At 43.0% G+C, this 16,779-nt stretch overlaps 1 protein-coding gene across 7 annotated transcripts in view; it reads left to right on the top strand.

The window, feature by feature from the left end:
- The window catches only part of LOC118397007 (endothelin-converting enzyme 2), a 78,311-nt gene that overhangs the window by 18,880 nt on the left and 42,652 nt on the right, over positions 1–16,779 (top strand). For 6 of the 7 annotated variants that reach the window (XM_052467084.1, XM_052467085.1, XM_052467081.1 and 3 more), the window contains 3 exons: positions 5,449–5,532; positions 14,811–14,955; positions 15,249–15,464. In XM_052467084.1, the coding sequence (XP_052323044.1) occupies positions 5,449–5,532; positions 14,811–14,955; positions 15,249–15,464 (445 nt within the window). Of the gene's footprint in view, positions 1–944; positions 1,072–5,448; positions 5,533–14,810; positions 14,956–15,248; positions 15,465–16,779 lie in introns of those variants that run through there. The other variant, XM_052467082.1, reaches the window with a different exon arrangement.

Below are 16,779 nucleotides of genomic sequence, written 5' to 3'. Positions count from 1 at the left end.
GAGTACTTTGCGTGCAAGTGTGTGTGTGTAGATGTGTGTGAGTGTGTACGTGTGTCTCAGGGCATTTTCGTAAAAGTACTCTATAAGGAACCAATTCTTGATTCAGATGTACTATTTTGAGGATGTGGGTGTTGTCATAAAAAAAGAGAGTCATAACAAATATCATTCACCTACTGTGTGTGTGTGTGTGTGTGTGTGTGTGTGTGTGTGTGTGTGTGTGTGTGTGTGTGTGTGTGTGTGTGTGTGTGTGTGTGTGTGTGTGTGTGTGTGTGTGTGTGTGTGTGTGTGTGTGTGTGTGGTGTGTGTGTGTGGTGTGTGTGTGTGTGTGTGTACATGCGTGTTAGGCCATTCACTGTAGAAAAAAGGGATGCTAGTCTTTTTTTCTTATAGATCTGTAGTGTAGTGTTTTTTTTTTTACAGATGGCCATCCACAAAGCTCAGTGCCACACCATCCCATTTATCCCATCAGGTCAATCAATAGCCAATAGCAGATGGCTTTAATGGGTTGCCATTGTTTTTTCCTCTGTATTGTGGCCATTGCCTTGGTGCACACACATACACACCATTATCAATAGGCCATCATCGTCACGATAGAAACTTAGTTGGTTTCATTAGTAGCCTGAGCCGTTATCCTCATCCATCAGTTTACATCAAGAACACTAACCCAGTCTTATCTATAACCCAGTCTCTGTATCTTATCGACAGAGCACACACACTCTCTCTGTGTCACACACACACACATGCACATACTTGCGCGCACGCACGCACGCACCACCAATTACGCACCACTAATACAATCTGTATTGCGGTTCCCCCTTTGTTAGTCATGTATTGGTTCCATCCAGCCACCCACAACACCAGCATCATACACATCATACACTGAATCTCCTCCCTCCCATACAGCCTTCTGCTTTATGACTAACTTCTCTTCCTATCCCGTTCATTATTAACCTGGTGAGAAGGGTCTGCTGGGAGGCAGGCTGTGGGAAGGGGATCCAGGGAGGAACATCATCAGATGGGGACCAGAGTGAGAATAGCTACAGACAGCAAGTGTGTGTGTGACTGCTTCTGGTGAGGAACTGTTGTTTTATGTCTCTTTAAAACTAGTGTGCTCCCCTTAGTTTGTCTTGTCTTGTTATACACAGGTTTGGGATTTGTTGGTTTTGTTACGTGTGTTGTTTTTAGAGGAGATTATTTAGAAGTGATGGGGCTCGCTGGTGACATCCAGAACAATGCAGAGGAAGATGCTAGTTGCATGTGTGTGTGTGTGTTTGTGTGTGTGTGTGTGTGTTAGACAGAGAGATACAGAGAGAGAGAGATACAGAGAGGGAGAGAGGGCAGCATGTCTAAAGGACAAACTTACTAAGCAGAAGGTTTTCCTGTTGGTTGGTCGACATGTGACAGTACAATATGATTACAGTGCGAAGCTAACAGACATAAATGATCAAATATCCAGGAAAAGCTCTTCTCGGAAAAAGAAAAATGTCTCCTAAAAAAATGACACAAGTGAGAGAAAGATAAAGAAAAAAGGGGATATGGCACATAATGTGTCAGGCGAATCAGTCTAATATCCCAGCGGGCAAAATCGGTTGCAATTACATTTTTTATTATGTCATCTGTTGGATTGGATACTAGTTGTATATGGACGTTTTGTTAACATCCTTTTCTGGTTGTAATCTGGTTATCTGACCTGATAACATCCAAAATATGAATGTCTTTCACATGACTTCTTGATCTCTAAATAAAACAGACGTCTTAAGCTGGTTGCAGAGACCTAATTGGCTGTTATATAAACTCAGCAAAAAAAGAAACGTCCCTTTTTCAGGACCCTGTCTTTCAAAGATAATTCGTAAAAATCCAAAATCCACGTTTCCCATGCTTGTTCAATTAATCATAAAAAAGTAATGAACATGCAGCTCTTGAACAGTCGTTAAGACACTAACAGCTTACAGGCGGTAGGCAATTAAGGTCACAGTTATGAAAACTTAGGACACTTAAGAGGCCTTTCTAGTGACTCTGAAAAACACCAAAGAAAGATGCCCAGGGTCCCTGCTCATCTGCGTGAACGTGCCTTAGGCATGCTGCAAGGAGGCATGAGGACTGCAGATGTGGCCAGGACAATGAATTGCAATGTCCGTACTGTGAGATGCCTAAGACAGCGCTACAGGGAGACAGGATGGGCAGCTGATCGTCCTCACAGTGGCGGACCACGTGTAACAACACCTGCACAGAATTGGTACACCCGAACATCACACCTGCGGGACAGGTGCGGGATGGCAACAACTGCCCGAGTTACACCAGGAACACACAATCCCTCCATCAGTGCTCAGACTGTCTGTAATAGGCTGAGAGAGGCTGGACTGAGGGCTTGTAGTCCTGTTGTAAGGCAGGTCCTCACCAGACATCACCGGCAACAACGTCACCTATGGGCACAAACCCACCATCACTGGACCAGACAGGACTGGCAAAAAGTGTTCTTCACTGAAGAGTTGCGGTTTTGTCTCACCAGGGGTGATGGTCGGATTTGCATTTATCATCGAAGGAATGAGCATTACACCGAGCCCTGTAGTCTGGAGCGGGATCGGTTTGGAGGTGGAGGGTCGTCATGGTCTGGGGTGGTGTGTCACAGCATCATCAGACTGGGCTTGTTGTCATTACAGGCAATCTCAACGCTTTGCGTTACAGGGAAGACATCCTCCTCCTTATGTGGTACCCTTCTTGCAGGCTCATCCTGACATGACCCTCCAGCATGACATTGCCACCAGCCACACTGCTCTTTCTGTGCAAGATTTCCTGTAAGACAGGAATGTCAGTGTTCTGCCGTGGCCAGAGAAGAGCCCAGATCTCAATCCCATTGAGCACTTCTGGGACCTGTTGGATGGGAGGTGAGGGCTAGGGCCATTCCCCCCAGAAATGTCCTGGAACTTGCAGGTGCCTTGGTGGAAGAGGGTAACATCTCACAGCAAGAACTGGCAAATCTGGTGCAGTCCATGAGGAGTTGTTGCACTGTAGTATTTAATGCAGCTTGTGGCCACACCAGATACTGACTTTTGCTTTTGATTTGCCCCCCCCTTTATTCAGGGACACATTATTCCATTTCTGTTAGTCACATGTCTGTTGAACTGTCAGTTTATGTCTCAGTTTTTGAATCTGGTTATGTTCATGCAAATATTTACACAAAGTTTGCTGAAAATAAATGCAGTTGACAGTGAGAGGACGTTTCTTTTTTTGCGGGGTTTAGTTTATTTTCAACCAGAAAACTAGTTTACATCCAGAAAGTGTTGTCATAAATTTTTCCAGCTGGAATGATTCTTACACTTTCCAAACTGCCTTTTGAACGGACACTTTGTGCTTATGTCAGTTGTGCCCTTTCTGAACCTTGTTCATGAGTAATGTATTGTTTGGAACGTCATCCCTGAGCTCGTCTTCCATACATGTCGTGTCTTTGGCTATCCCGGATTAAGTGATATGACATGCTATTCTATAAAATAATTTCTCCATTAATATTACCTGATTGAGCTAATCATGTAAATGTAATTAACTAGAGAGTCGGGCACCACAAAATAATATTTATAGAGATGTTATCTTCCTAGTAATATTTTACATCAATAGCAGTCAATATTAATCGTCATCTTAATTCAATCTCATTTGAAAGTTGTAAATTATTGGTTATCTGCACGAACCCTGGCTAGAGAGAGAGAGAGAGAGAGAGAGCGAGAGAGAGAGAGAGAGAGAGCGAGAGAGAGAGAGAGAGAGAGAGAGAGAGAGAGAGAGAGAGAGAGAGAGAGAGAGAGAATTAATATGGAGTTGGTCCCCCTTTGCTGCGGTAATAGCCTCCACTCTTCTAGGAAGGCTTTAAACTAGATGTTGGAACATTGTTGCGGGGACTTGCTTCTATTCAGCCACAAGAGCATAAGTGAAGTCAGGCACTGATGTTGGGCGATTAGGCCTTGCTCGCAGTCGGCGTTCCAATTCATCCCAAAGGTGTTCGCTGGGGTTGAGGTCAGGGCTCTGTGCAGGCCAGTCAAGTTCTTCCGCACCGATCTCGACAAATCATTTCTGTATGGACGTCGCTTTGTGCATGGGGGCATTGTCATACTGACACAGGAAAGGGCTTTCCCTAAACTGCTGTCACAATGTTGGAAGCACAGAATCATCTAGAATGTCATTGTATGCTGTAGATTTCCGTTCACTAAGGGGCTTAGCCCGAACCATGAAAAACAGCCCCAGACCAGTATTCCTCATACACTAAACTTTAAAGTTGGCACTATGCATTCGGGCAGGTAGTGTTCTCCTGGCATCCGCCAAACCCAGAGTCGTCTGATGGACTGTCAGATGGTAAAGTGTGAGTCATCACTCAAAAGAAGATAGCTCCAGAGTCCAATAATCTTTGTTATCTTCAACCTAGCCATGAATGAGGAAGTTATTTATATTTGCCTGTGTAAATCAATTGTTATCCATTGTTAAATAAACACTATGTGGGTGGCTGGGTGCTTGCATGTGTGTGAGTGTGTGCGTCTGTCAGTGCTTGTGTATGTGGTATGTTATAACCTGAGAAGGTTAATTAAACACAGGGATTTGGATCTATCCCCTGGCACTCCTGTATTTAGACTGCTGCTCTGTTCTGAGTGGGAGTTGTCTGGCTCAGTTCACGGCTACTCATAAGATGGCCATGCTACAAAGAACCGGGTAGTCACTAAATGACCATATGTCACGTTCGTCATAATGATTGGACCAAGGCGCAGCGTGCGTGGTGTTCCACATATTTTAATAAATCAAAACTCGCCAAATAAAACAATAAAGCACAACCGAACCATGACGCTAACAGTGCTATTGGCAACATAACATAGTCAAGATCTCACGAATCACAATGGGGAAAATGGCTACCCAAATATGATCCCCAATCAGAGACAACGATAAACAGCTGTGTCTGATTGGGAACCATACCAGGCCAACATAAACCATTAATCACCTAGATGACCCACCCTAGTCACTATCATGCTCCAACCAACAGAGAATAAACAGCTCTCTATGGTCAGGGCGTGACACCATACTACAAAGGACAGAAATGACTATCATCATTTCACCAAGCACATCAAGATCAGGTCGTACTCATACATACGCCTGTGTTCTGTGTTCCATCACCAAACATACACACACCTTAGTGTGGGAAGAGAGGGTAATGCATTGTGACGGAATGGCAGAGATGAGAAACCGCATGGGGGGTGTCTCTCCCTTTTCCTTTCTCCTCCCTTTCTCCCTCGCTCTCATGGGTGGCTTGTTGGTTTTCTCTAATACATTCCTTCATTCTAAGACGTGTACGTATGTCACTGAAGTCCTGTCACTTCTCTGCACTTCTTACTCTCTATCTGGTGAAAGCGCAACTTATTATTTTTATTTCTCCTACTATTACTGGTGCTAACTCTCCTTTCTTCCTTCTCCATGCAGATGTCCAGCTACAAGCGTGCAACATTTGAGGAGGAGGCGACAGACAACCCAGCTGATGGGAGCATGTCTCCGGACAGTGTGGAGGTCAGTCTGAGCTCAGTGGTTGATGTGAGGGGAGGGGGAGCAGAGGTCAATGGAAATGGAGGAGGCTCCACACAGTGTCAGTCTGTTATTAGAGTGAAGTTGAACTAGATGTGGATCCTGGGTCCATTTAGCATTTTCCCCACTAATGGTTAAGGTACCTAGGGGGTACTTCACCCCAGAGCATTATTACACCGAATCTGGGTTTAAGCTGCTGTTAGATTAGCCCAACGATCAGAAACAGAAAGTATGATTTTTATTTTATTTGGCAGACAATGGATTTGTCATGCCTTTCTCTCGCATTCTCTTGTATTTGGTCGAAGCATTGCAAATTTATCTGAGGATAGGCTGTCTTTTGTAATGTCATCATAAACTGTCTGAACTAAATGTAATCGTACAGTACTGTTTTTAGAGAGAACTTTATTCTAGATGTCTGAAGACAAATGTGAAGAAAGTTCAGCCGATTATCGCTGCTGATAAACAGTAGTAGTACATTACCTTTAGACATGTAATGTGTGCAGAGCCTGTGGAACAGTGGTAACGCTCCTGGCTATTCACAGAAATTGACATTAAGGGTTGCCCTATTGTCTGGAGCAATTGAACCGAGCAGTTGCGCAAGTTGAGCCTGCTCTGTGGTTTTCACATTGGGCAGATAATAAAAAAAGTGAAAACCAAACAATAGCCTAAAACTATTCCTCCCCATTGTTCGAGATAGACAATTTATGGCAGTTGGGCAAGATGAGCCTGCTCCGAGAATTGTTTTACTGAACAACCAAAATACAAATAATTCCAGAACACCTGCTCTTTCCATGACATAGACTGACAAGGTGAATCAAATCAAATGTTATTTGTTACATGCGCCGAATACAACAGACCTTACAGTGAACTGCTTCCTTACAATCCATTAACCAACACTGCAGTTTTAAGAAAAATAACTGTTCGGTAAAAAATAGATAAATAAGACATACAAATAAAAATAACAAATAATTAAAGAGCAGCAGTAAAATAACTGTAGCGAGGCTATATACATGGGGTACCGGTACATAGTCAATGTGCGGGGGCACAGGTTAGTCGAGGTAATTGAGGTAATACTGTATGTACATGAAGGTAGAGTTAAGTGACTATGCGTAGATAATAACCAGAGAGTAGCATCAACGTAAAATAATAGTCTGGGTAGCGATTTGATTAGCTGTTTAGGAGTCTTATGGCTTGGGGTAGAAGCTGTTAAGAAGCCCTTTGTACCTAGACTTGGCGCCCTGGTACCACTTGCCGTGCGATAGCAGAGAGAACAGTCTATGACTAGGGTGGCTGGAGTCTTTGACAATGTTTAGGGCCTGGTATAAGAGGTCCTGGATGGCAGGAAGCTTGGCCCCAGTGATATACTGGGCGGTATGCACTACCCTCTGTAGTGCCTTGCGGTCAGAGGCCAAGCAGTTGTGCCATACCAGGTGGTGATGCAACCATGCTCTCGATGGTGCAGCTGTGGAACCTTTTGAGGATCTGAGGACCCATGCCAAATCTTTTCAGTCTCCTTAGGGGGCTTTTCCGTGCCCTCTTCACGACTGTCTTGGTGTGTTTGGACCATGATAGTTTGTTGGTGATGTGGACACCAAATACTTGAAGGTCTCAACCTGCTCCACTACAGCCCCGTCGATGAGAATGGGGGCGTGCTCAGTCTTCCTTTTCCTGTAGTCCACAAAATCATCTCCTTTGTCTTGATCACGTTGAGGGAGAGGTTGTTATCCTGGCACCACATGGCCAGGTCTCTGACCTCCTCCCTATAGGCTGTCTCATCGTTGTCGATGATCAGGCCTACCACTGTTGTGTCGTCAGCAAACTTAATGTTGGTGTTGGAGTCGTGTTTGGCCACGCAGTCATGGGTGAACAGGGAATTACAGGAGGGGACTAAGTACACCCTCCCGAGGGGCCCCTGTGTTAATTAAGGATCAGTGTGGCGGACGTGTTGTTGCCTACTCTTACCACCTGGTTGTGGCCCGTCATGAAGTCCAGGATCCAGATGAAGAGGGAGGTGTTTAGTCCTTGACAGTTGGTCCTCACATGCTTTGAGTACACACCCTGGTAATCCATCTGGCCCAGCTGCTTTGTGAATGTTGACCTGTTTAAAGGTTTTGTTCATATCGGCTACCGAAAGCATTATCACACAGTCATCCAGAACAGCTGGTGCTCTCATGCATACTTCAGTGTTGCTTGCCTCGAAGCGAGCATAAAAGGCATTTATCTCGTCTGGTAGGAACGCGTCACTGGCAGCTCGCATCTGGGTTTCCTTTTGTAGTCCGTAATAGTTTTCAAGCCCTGCCACATCCGACGAGCATCAGAGCCCGTGTAGTAGGATTCAATCTTAATCCTGTTTTGACGCTTTGCTTGTTTTGATGGTTCATCTGAGGGCATAGTGGGATTTCTTATAAGTGTACGGATTAGTCTCCCGCTCTTTGAAAGCGGCAGCTCTACCCTTTAGCTCAGTGCGGATGTTGCCTGTAATACATGGTTTCTGGTTGGGGTATGTACGAACATTCACTGTGGGGACAACGTCATCGATGCACTTATTGATGAAGCCAGTGACTGATGTGGTGTACTCCTCAATGCCATCAGAAGAATCCCGGAACATATTCCAGTCTGTGCTAGCAAAACAGTCTTGTAGCTTAGCATTTGCGTCATCTGACCATTTCTTTATTGACGAGTCACTGGTGCTTCCTGCTTTAGTTTTAGATTGTAAGCAGGAATCAGGAGGATATAATCATGGTCAGATTTGCCAAATGGAGGGCGAGGGAGAGCTTTGTACACATCTCTGTGTGTGGAGTAAAGATGGTCTAGAGTTTTTTCCCCTCTGGTTGCACATTTAACATTCTGGTAGAAATTAGGTAAAAAGGATTCCCATTTTAAGATTCCCTACATTAAAGTTCCACTAGGAGCACCGGCCTCTGAATGAGCATTTTCCTGTTTTCTTATGGCCTTATACAGCTCATTGAGTGTGGATTTAGTGCCAGCATCAGTTTGTGGTGGTAAATAGACAGCTACAGAAAATATAGATCAAATCTCTCTTGGTAAATAGTGTGGTCTACTGCTTATCATGAGATACTCTAACTCAGGCGAGCAAAACCTCGAGACTTCCTTAATATGTTTACAAATATACACAGACCGCCACCCCTTGTCTTACTGGAGGCAGCTGTTCTATCTTGCCAATGCAGCGTAAACCCCATAAGTTGTATTTTATCCATGCCATTGTTCAGCCACAACTCTATGAAATAAAATATGTTACAGTTTTTATTATCCCGTTGGTAGGATATTCGTGATCGTAGCTTGTTTATTTTGTTATCCAATGATTGTACGTTGGCTAATAGGACTGACGGTAGAGGCAGATTACCCACTCGCCATCAGATCCTTACAAGGCACCCTGACCTACGTCCTATATCTCTGTCTCTTTCTCATGCGAATGACGGGATTCTGGCCTTGTCGGTTGTCTGAAATAATTCCTTTGCGTCCTACTCGTTAAAGAAAACATCTTCAACCAGTAAGAGGTAAGTAATCGCTATCCTGATATCCAGAAGCTCTTTTCGGTCATAAGAGATGGTGACATCAATTTTAACCATCTTCCCTGTCCCTGCTGAAGAAAAGCATGTTTGACAGTGGGGATGGTGTGTTCAGGGTGATGAGCTGTGTTGCTTTTACGCCAAACATAACGTTTTGCATTGTTGCCAAAAAGTTAAATTTTGGTTTCATCTGACCAGAGCACCTTCTTCCACATGTTTGGTGTGTCTCCCAGGTGGCTTGTGGCAAACTTTAAACAACAATTTTTATGGATATCTTTAAGAAATGGCTTTCTTCTTGCCACTCTTCCATAAAGGCCAGATTTGTGCAATATACGATTGTTGTCCTATGGACAGAGTCTCCCACCTCAGCTGTAAATCTCTGCAGTTCATCCAGAGTGATCATGGGCCTCTTGGCTGCATCTCTAATCAGTCTTCTTGTATGAGCTGAAAGTTTAGAGGGACGGCCAGGTCTTGGTAGATTTGCAGTGGTCTGATACTCCTTCCATTTCAATATTATCGCTTGCACAGTGCTCCTTGGGATGTTTAAAGCTTGGGAAATCTTTTTGTATCCAAATCCGGCTTTAAACTTCTTCACAACAGTATCTCAGACCTGCCTGGTGTGTTCCTTGTTCTTCATGATGCTCTCTGCGCTTTTAACGGACCTCTGAGACTATCACAGTGCAGGTGCATTTATACGGAGACATGATTACACACAGGTTGATTGTATTTATCATCATTAGTCATTTAGGTCAACATTGGATCATTCAGAGATCCTCACTGAACTTCTGGAGAGAGTTTGCTGCACTGAAAGTAAAGGGGCTGAATAATTTTGCACGCCCAATTTTTCAGTTTTTGATTTGATAAAGTTTGAAATATCCAATAAATGTCATTCCACTTCATGATTGTGTCCCACTTGTTGTTGATTCTTCACAAAAAATACAGTTTTATATCTTTATGTTTGAAGCCTGAAATGTGGCAAAAGGTCGCAAAGTTCAAGGGGGCCGAATACTTTCGCAAGGCACTGTATCTAATTATTATTATTTTTTTTAAATTTTACCTTTATTTAACCAGGCAAGTCAGTTAAGAACATATTCTTATTTTCAATGACGGCCTGGGAACAGTGGGTTAACTGCCTGTTCAGGGGCAGAACGACAGATTTGTACCTTGTCAGCTCAGGGGTTTGAACTCGCAACCTTCCGGTTACTAGTCCAACGCTCTAACCACTAGGCTACGCTGCCGCCCCTCATAGTAATTATATTATTTAAAAAAAAAGCTATCAGCAAATTCAGTTCTAGTAATTTAATTAATTTTTTTAATCCCCACCTGAGACCGGGGTTCAATCCCCACATCCTCCCTTCCTAAGTGAAAAACAATGTTATTTAAATTTTTTTTTTTTTACATTTTCTTAAACTACACTTCATAGTAGTCCCTCATGAAAGACTGACTGCCAGATCGAGAGCTGGCCTGTGCTCTTGCAAAATTTTATTCTCGGTTCCGGGATTAACTTTATAGTGATATTTCATTCATTAGAAAAGTCGCTCGGAAAGAGGAACGGAGGGTTACATATATATATATACAGTACATTTGGAAATTATTCAGACCTCTTCACTTTTTCCACATTTTGTTTCGTTAGTCATATTCTGAAATGGATTAAAATTAAAATGGATTAAAAAAATAATCTCCAAATTTATTACAATTTAAAACAGAAATACATTATTTACTTAAGTATTCAGACACTTTTCTATGGGACTCTAAATTAGGTTTAAGTGCATTCTGTTTCCATTGATCATCCTTGAGATGTTTTTGCAACTTCATTGGAGTCCACCTGTGGTAAATTCAATTGATTGGACATGATTTGGAAAGGCACACACCTGTCTATATAAGCAGTGCTGTAAAGTATGTTGTAAATGACTATTGTAGCTGGAAACAGCTGATTTGTTATGGAATATCTACAGTTGAAGTCAGAAGTTTACATTCACCTTAGCCAAATAAATTTAAACTCAGTTTTTCACAGTTCCTGACATTTAATCCAATTACAAATTCCCTGTCTTAGGTCAGTTAGGATCACTACTTTGTTTTAAGAATGTGAAATGTCAGAATAATAGTAGAGAGAATGATTTATTTCAGCTTTTATTTCTTTCATCACATTCACAGTGGGTCAGAAGTTTACATACACTCAATTAGTATATGGTAGCATTTATTTCAATTGTTTAACTTGGGTCAAACGTTTCGGGTAGCCTTCCACAAGCTTCCCACAATAAGTTGGGTGAATTTTGGCCCATTCCTCCTGACAGAGCTGGTGTAACTGAGTCAGGTTTGTAGGCCTCCTTGCTCGCAAACGGTTTTTCAGGTCTGCCGACAACATTTCTATAGGGTTGAGGTCAGGGCTTTGTGATGGCCACTCCAATACCTTGACTTTGCTGTCCTTAAGCCATTTTGCCACACCTTTGGAAGTATGCTTGAGGTCATTGTCCATTTGGAAGACCCATGTGCGACCAAGCTTTAACTTCCTGACTGATGTCTTGAGAGGTTGCTTTAATATATCCACATCATTTTCTTCCCTCATGATGCCATCTATTTTGTGAAGTGCACCAGTCCCTCCTGCAGCAAAGCACCCCCACAACATGATGCTGCCACCCCCATGCTTCATGGTTGGGATGGTGTTCTTCGGCTTGCAATCCTCCCCCTTTTTCCTCCAAACATAACGAAGGTCATTATGGCCAAACAGTTCTAATTTCGTTTCATCAAACCAGAGGACATTTCTCCAAAAAGTACGATCTTTGTCCCCATTTGCAGTAGTATAGCTTTTTTTATGGTGGATTTGGAGCAGTGGCTTCTTCCTTGCTGAGCAGCATTTCAGATTCTGTCGTGATATAAAACTTGTTTTACTGTGGATATAGATACGTTTGTACCTGTTTCATCCAGCATTCCTCACAAGGTCCTTTGCTGTTGTTCTGGGATTGATTAGCACTTTTCACACCAAAGTATGTTCATCTTTAGGAGACAGAATACGTCTCCTTCCTGAGCGGTATGATGGTTAAGTGGTCCCATGGTGTTTATACTTGTGTACTATTGTTTGTACAGGTGAACATGGTACATTCAGGCGTTTGGAAATTGCTCCCAAGGATGAACCAGACTTGTGGAGGTCTACAAAAAAAATTCTAAGGTCTTGGCTGATTTCTTTTGATTTTCCCATGATGTCAAGCAAAGAGGCACTGAGTTTGAAGGTAGGCCTTGAAATACATCCCCAGGTAGACCTCCAATTGACTCAAATTATGTCAATTAGCCTATCAGAAGCTTCTAAAGCCATGATATCATTTTCTGGAATTTTCCAAGCTGTTTAAGGCACAGTCAACTCAGTGAATGTAAACTTCTGACCCACTGGAATTGTGGTACAGTGAATTATAAGTGAAATACTCGGTCTGTAAACAATGGTTGGAAAAATGACTTGTGTATTGCACTAAGTACATGTCCTAAGCGACTTGCCAAAACTATAGTTTGTTAACAAGAAATGTGTGGAGTGGTTGAAAAATTAGTTTTAATGACTCCAACCCAAGTGTATGTTAACTTCCGACTACGCCTAGTACAGTTGTTCCAATAGAATGTTGTGTTAGCTAATCCAAGTTTATCATTTTAAAAGGCTAATTGATCATTAGAAAACCCTTTTGCAATTATGTTAGCACATCTGAAAACTGTGGTGCTGACTAAAGAAGCAATAAAATGTGCCTTCTTTAGACGAGTTGAGTATCTGGAGCATCAGCATTTGTGGGTTTGATTACAGGCTCAAAATGGCCAGAAACAAAGAACTTTCGTCTGAAACTCGTCAGTCTATTCTTGTTCTGAGAATTTAAGGCTATTCCATGTGAGAAATTGCACAGAAACTGAAGATCTCGTGTAGTGTGTAATACTCCCTTCACAGAACAGCGCAAACTGTCTCTAACCAGAATAGAAAGAGGAGTTGGAGGCCCCGGTGCTCAACTGAGCAACTGGGAGCTTCATTAAATAGTACCCGCAAAACACCAGTCTCAACGTCAACAGTGAAGGGGCGACTACGGGATGCTGGCCTTCTAGGCAGAGTTGCAAAGAAAAAGCCATATCTCAGACTGCCCAATAAGAAGAGAAGATTAAGATGGGAAAAAGAACACAGACACTGGTCAGAGGAACTCTGCCTAGAAGGCCAGCATCCCGGAGTCGTCTCTTTTTAATAAAAATGTAACCTTTATTTAACTAGGCGGGTCAGAACTTGTTAGGGATTTGGTTCCGCTGTCGGGATCAAATCAGCGGAAAATAAGAGCGCCACCTATAGTTTTTGATAAAACTCAAACTTTTATTAAAACACACATGCAAGGTACTGAATTAAAGCTACACTCGTTGTGAATCTAGCCACTGAGTCAGATTTGTAAAATGCTTTTCGGCGAAAGCATGAGAAGCTATTATCTGATAGCATGCACCCCCAAAGTACTGGAACGTCACCTAAAACGACAGATTTTGCGGTAGCCGGCGCTACCCAAAACGCAGAAATAAAATATAAAACATTCATTACCTTTGACGAGCTTCTTTCTTGGCACTCCTATATATGCCATAAACATCACAATTGGGTATTTTTCCCGATTAAATCCGTCATTGTATAGCCAAAATGTCGTTTTCCTTAGACCGGTCTGATCCAGGAATATTCCATTTTACAAGACGCAACGTCACTTTTTAAAATTACAAAAGTTGGCTATAAACTTTTACAAATCACTTCAAACTACTTTTCTAAACCAACTTTAGGTATTAATAAACGTTAATAATCTATACAATTCATCACGGGGCGATCTGTATTCGATAGCAGCTAGTCTTGAAATCAGCGTCCATCTTTTACATTTTCACAACATCCTGTGGAGAGACTAAAACAGGAAAGGCCAAAACGTCATACAACCAAGGATTAAGTAGGCTGGAAATGCCAGCACTGGCGACATCGTGTGGAAGCTGTCGGCGTTTTACAGGGCATCTTCATTTATTTGCAGTCGCCTTAAACAATACATTGACAGGCGGATTAATATATTTTTTGTGTTTTTGGAGAACAGTTTTTCGAGGGATTTTTACTCCTAAACACTTTATGTTATAGCCACAGACACGATTTAACCAGTTTTAGAGACTTCAGAGTGTGTTTGCATATACTATATTCCTGGCATGAGTAGCAGGACTTTGAAATGTTGCGCGATTTTTAACAAAAAGCTGCGAAAATTAGCATGATCCATAACAGGATTTATTAAGAACAAATTATTATTTTCAATGACGGCCTACCGGGGAACAGTGGGTTAACTGCCTTGTCCAGTGGCAGAACAACAGATTTTTACCTTGTCAGCTCGGGGATTTGAGCATTAGGCGACATGCCGCCCAATTAAGGGGTATTGTGTGTGGATTGATGAGGGTGAAAAAAACAATTTTATGCATTTTAGAATAAGACTTGAACGTAACAAAATGTGGAAGAAGTCAAGGGGCCAGAATACTTTCCCGAATGCACTGGATATATTTATTTAGACAGTATGCAAATCAGAAGGGGATACAGGCAGGTGGGTAAAAAACTGTGGGGATTGAACCCCGGTCTCCGATATGGAGATTTGGAAATGTGCTGGGAGTGTTAGAACTTCACTACAGTTCTGCAAGAATGGAAGCCCTCTTGACTATGTCTGTGATACATGTGATGTCATCCCATCCTCTCTTCTGTCTCTGGCTCATGTGTTTCCACAGGTTGGCTTTCGGAAGGGCGGCATCCAGCTCCTCGGCCCCATGGGCAGGAGGACTCAAATGGAGGTAGTGCTGGCTGGTGTGCTGCTCTGCTCTCTCCTCGCCCTGTTCGGATGTGCTGTCACGCTGGGCATGCGCTACAACACAGGCGAGGCCTTTGGTTACACGCACGGACACAGGCGCGCAAGCACACACACAAGCACACAAGTGTTATGTCTTATAATAAGGCTTATAATATGTTATGTCTCTCTGTGTATCAACATTTCAGCTGGCTGGTGTTTAGCAGTATCATTATGAGGGATTATTCAGACATTATGGAGTCATACATGCTTGTGACAAAAGTCTTGTGAACTTGCATTATAACCACATCATAAAGCATTATACTGTACCAGCAGGCTTTATAAAGCATTATAGAATTCTGTTTTTCTACCTTGAAACCAGACCCAGCGCGAAGCCTGTGTCTGACTGAGGCCTGTATTACGGTGGCCAGTAAGATCGTAGAGGCCCTGGACCGCAGCGCCGACCCCTGCCATGACTTCTACCAGTACGCCTGCGGGGGCTGGGTACGCAAGAACCCCCTCCCTGATGGACGCTCTCGCTGGAGCACCTTCAACAGCATCTGGGACCAGAACCAGGCTCTCCTCAAACACCTGCTGGGTGAGTTGTTTGTACACAATACACAGACAGACACACATTGCATACTGTAAACATACCACACTATTTCATGACCTTGTTGACAGTGTTGGGAGTGTCAATTTTTACATTTTTAATTTAACTAGGCAAGTCAGTTAAAAACAATTATTATTTACAATGACGGACTACACCGGCCAAACCCGGATGATGCTGGTCCAATCGTACGCCACCCTATGGGACTCCCAATCACAGCCGGTTGTGATACAGCCTGGAATTGAACCAGGGTGTCTGTAGTGACACCTCAAGCACTGAGATGCAGTGCCTTAGACTGCTGCGCCACTCAGGAGCCCAAATCTGTTAACAGTGTTGACAGTTTTGTATGGTGGAAGTGTTGACAGGCCTGGTTCTAGTTTATTTGCTGGTCTGTTCAGGTCAGCATATAGAGTCTGTTCCCAGATCTGTTGAGGCTGTATGGCCAAACACTAGACAGCACAAACGGGTCTTGGACCAGGCCCTGCCAGATTTAATAATGGCCCACCCAATCAAGCTGGCTTAAAATATATTAAAAAATACAATAAAAATGAACTTGATTTGTTGGTTGTATTGTCTCCTGACTCATCAGAACGGTTGAAAATGCAGTAGGAGGTTCCTGAGATCTAATTGGTTACATCGCAATCAAATGGTAAATCAGAAGCCTACAGTCGAAATCTGCAATTTTGACAGCGAGTTGTGACTGTCAGTGAGAAGCATCTAAAATAACCCTAGACCTTTGGCAACATTTAAAAGTTAAATCGCATAAACAGAAAAGTCACATATATTCTGAATGATCCTTTCTAATTATTTTTAAAAGAATAGTGTACACTAAAGAAATCCTGTTGTTTTTACAGTATCATACTGGCAGTAGTTTATTCCCATTAGTAGGCTACACCAGGACGAATCTCTTTGCACTAGTGGAGAGTGTCAACCATATCCCTGGTGAGTGTATAAGGACACAAGGCGATACCCAAATGCAGACACAGGAAGCAGATGGTTGAGCACCAATATTTATTAATCCAAGGGGTAGGCAAAAGGGGACAGTTGAGTTCATAAACCGGGTCCAAAACAGTACCAGATGAAAGGCAGTCTCAAGGGCAGGCCAGGCAAGGGTTCAGTGACCAGATCAGAGTCCAAACAGTAGAAGGGGATAGGCAGGCTTGAAAACAGAACAGGCAGAGTGGTCAAGCAGAAGGGTACGGAGTCAGGACAGGCAAGGGTCAAAACCAGGAGGACTAGAACCAACTGGGAAAAATAGGAGCAAGGAAAACTGTTGGTTGACTTGGCAAACAAGACAAACTGGCAC

Source organism: Oncorhynchus keta, chromosome 18, assembly GCF_023373465.1.
Source record: "Oncorhynchus keta strain PuntledgeMale-10-30-2019 chromosome 18, Oket_V2, whole genome shotgun sequence".
NCBI classification, from domain to species: domain Eukaryota; kingdom Metazoa; phylum Chordata; class Actinopteri; order Salmoniformes; family Salmonidae; genus Oncorhynchus; species Oncorhynchus keta.
Note: the sequence above shows the minus strand (reverse complement) of the source record. Positions and strands in the feature narration are given on the sequence as shown.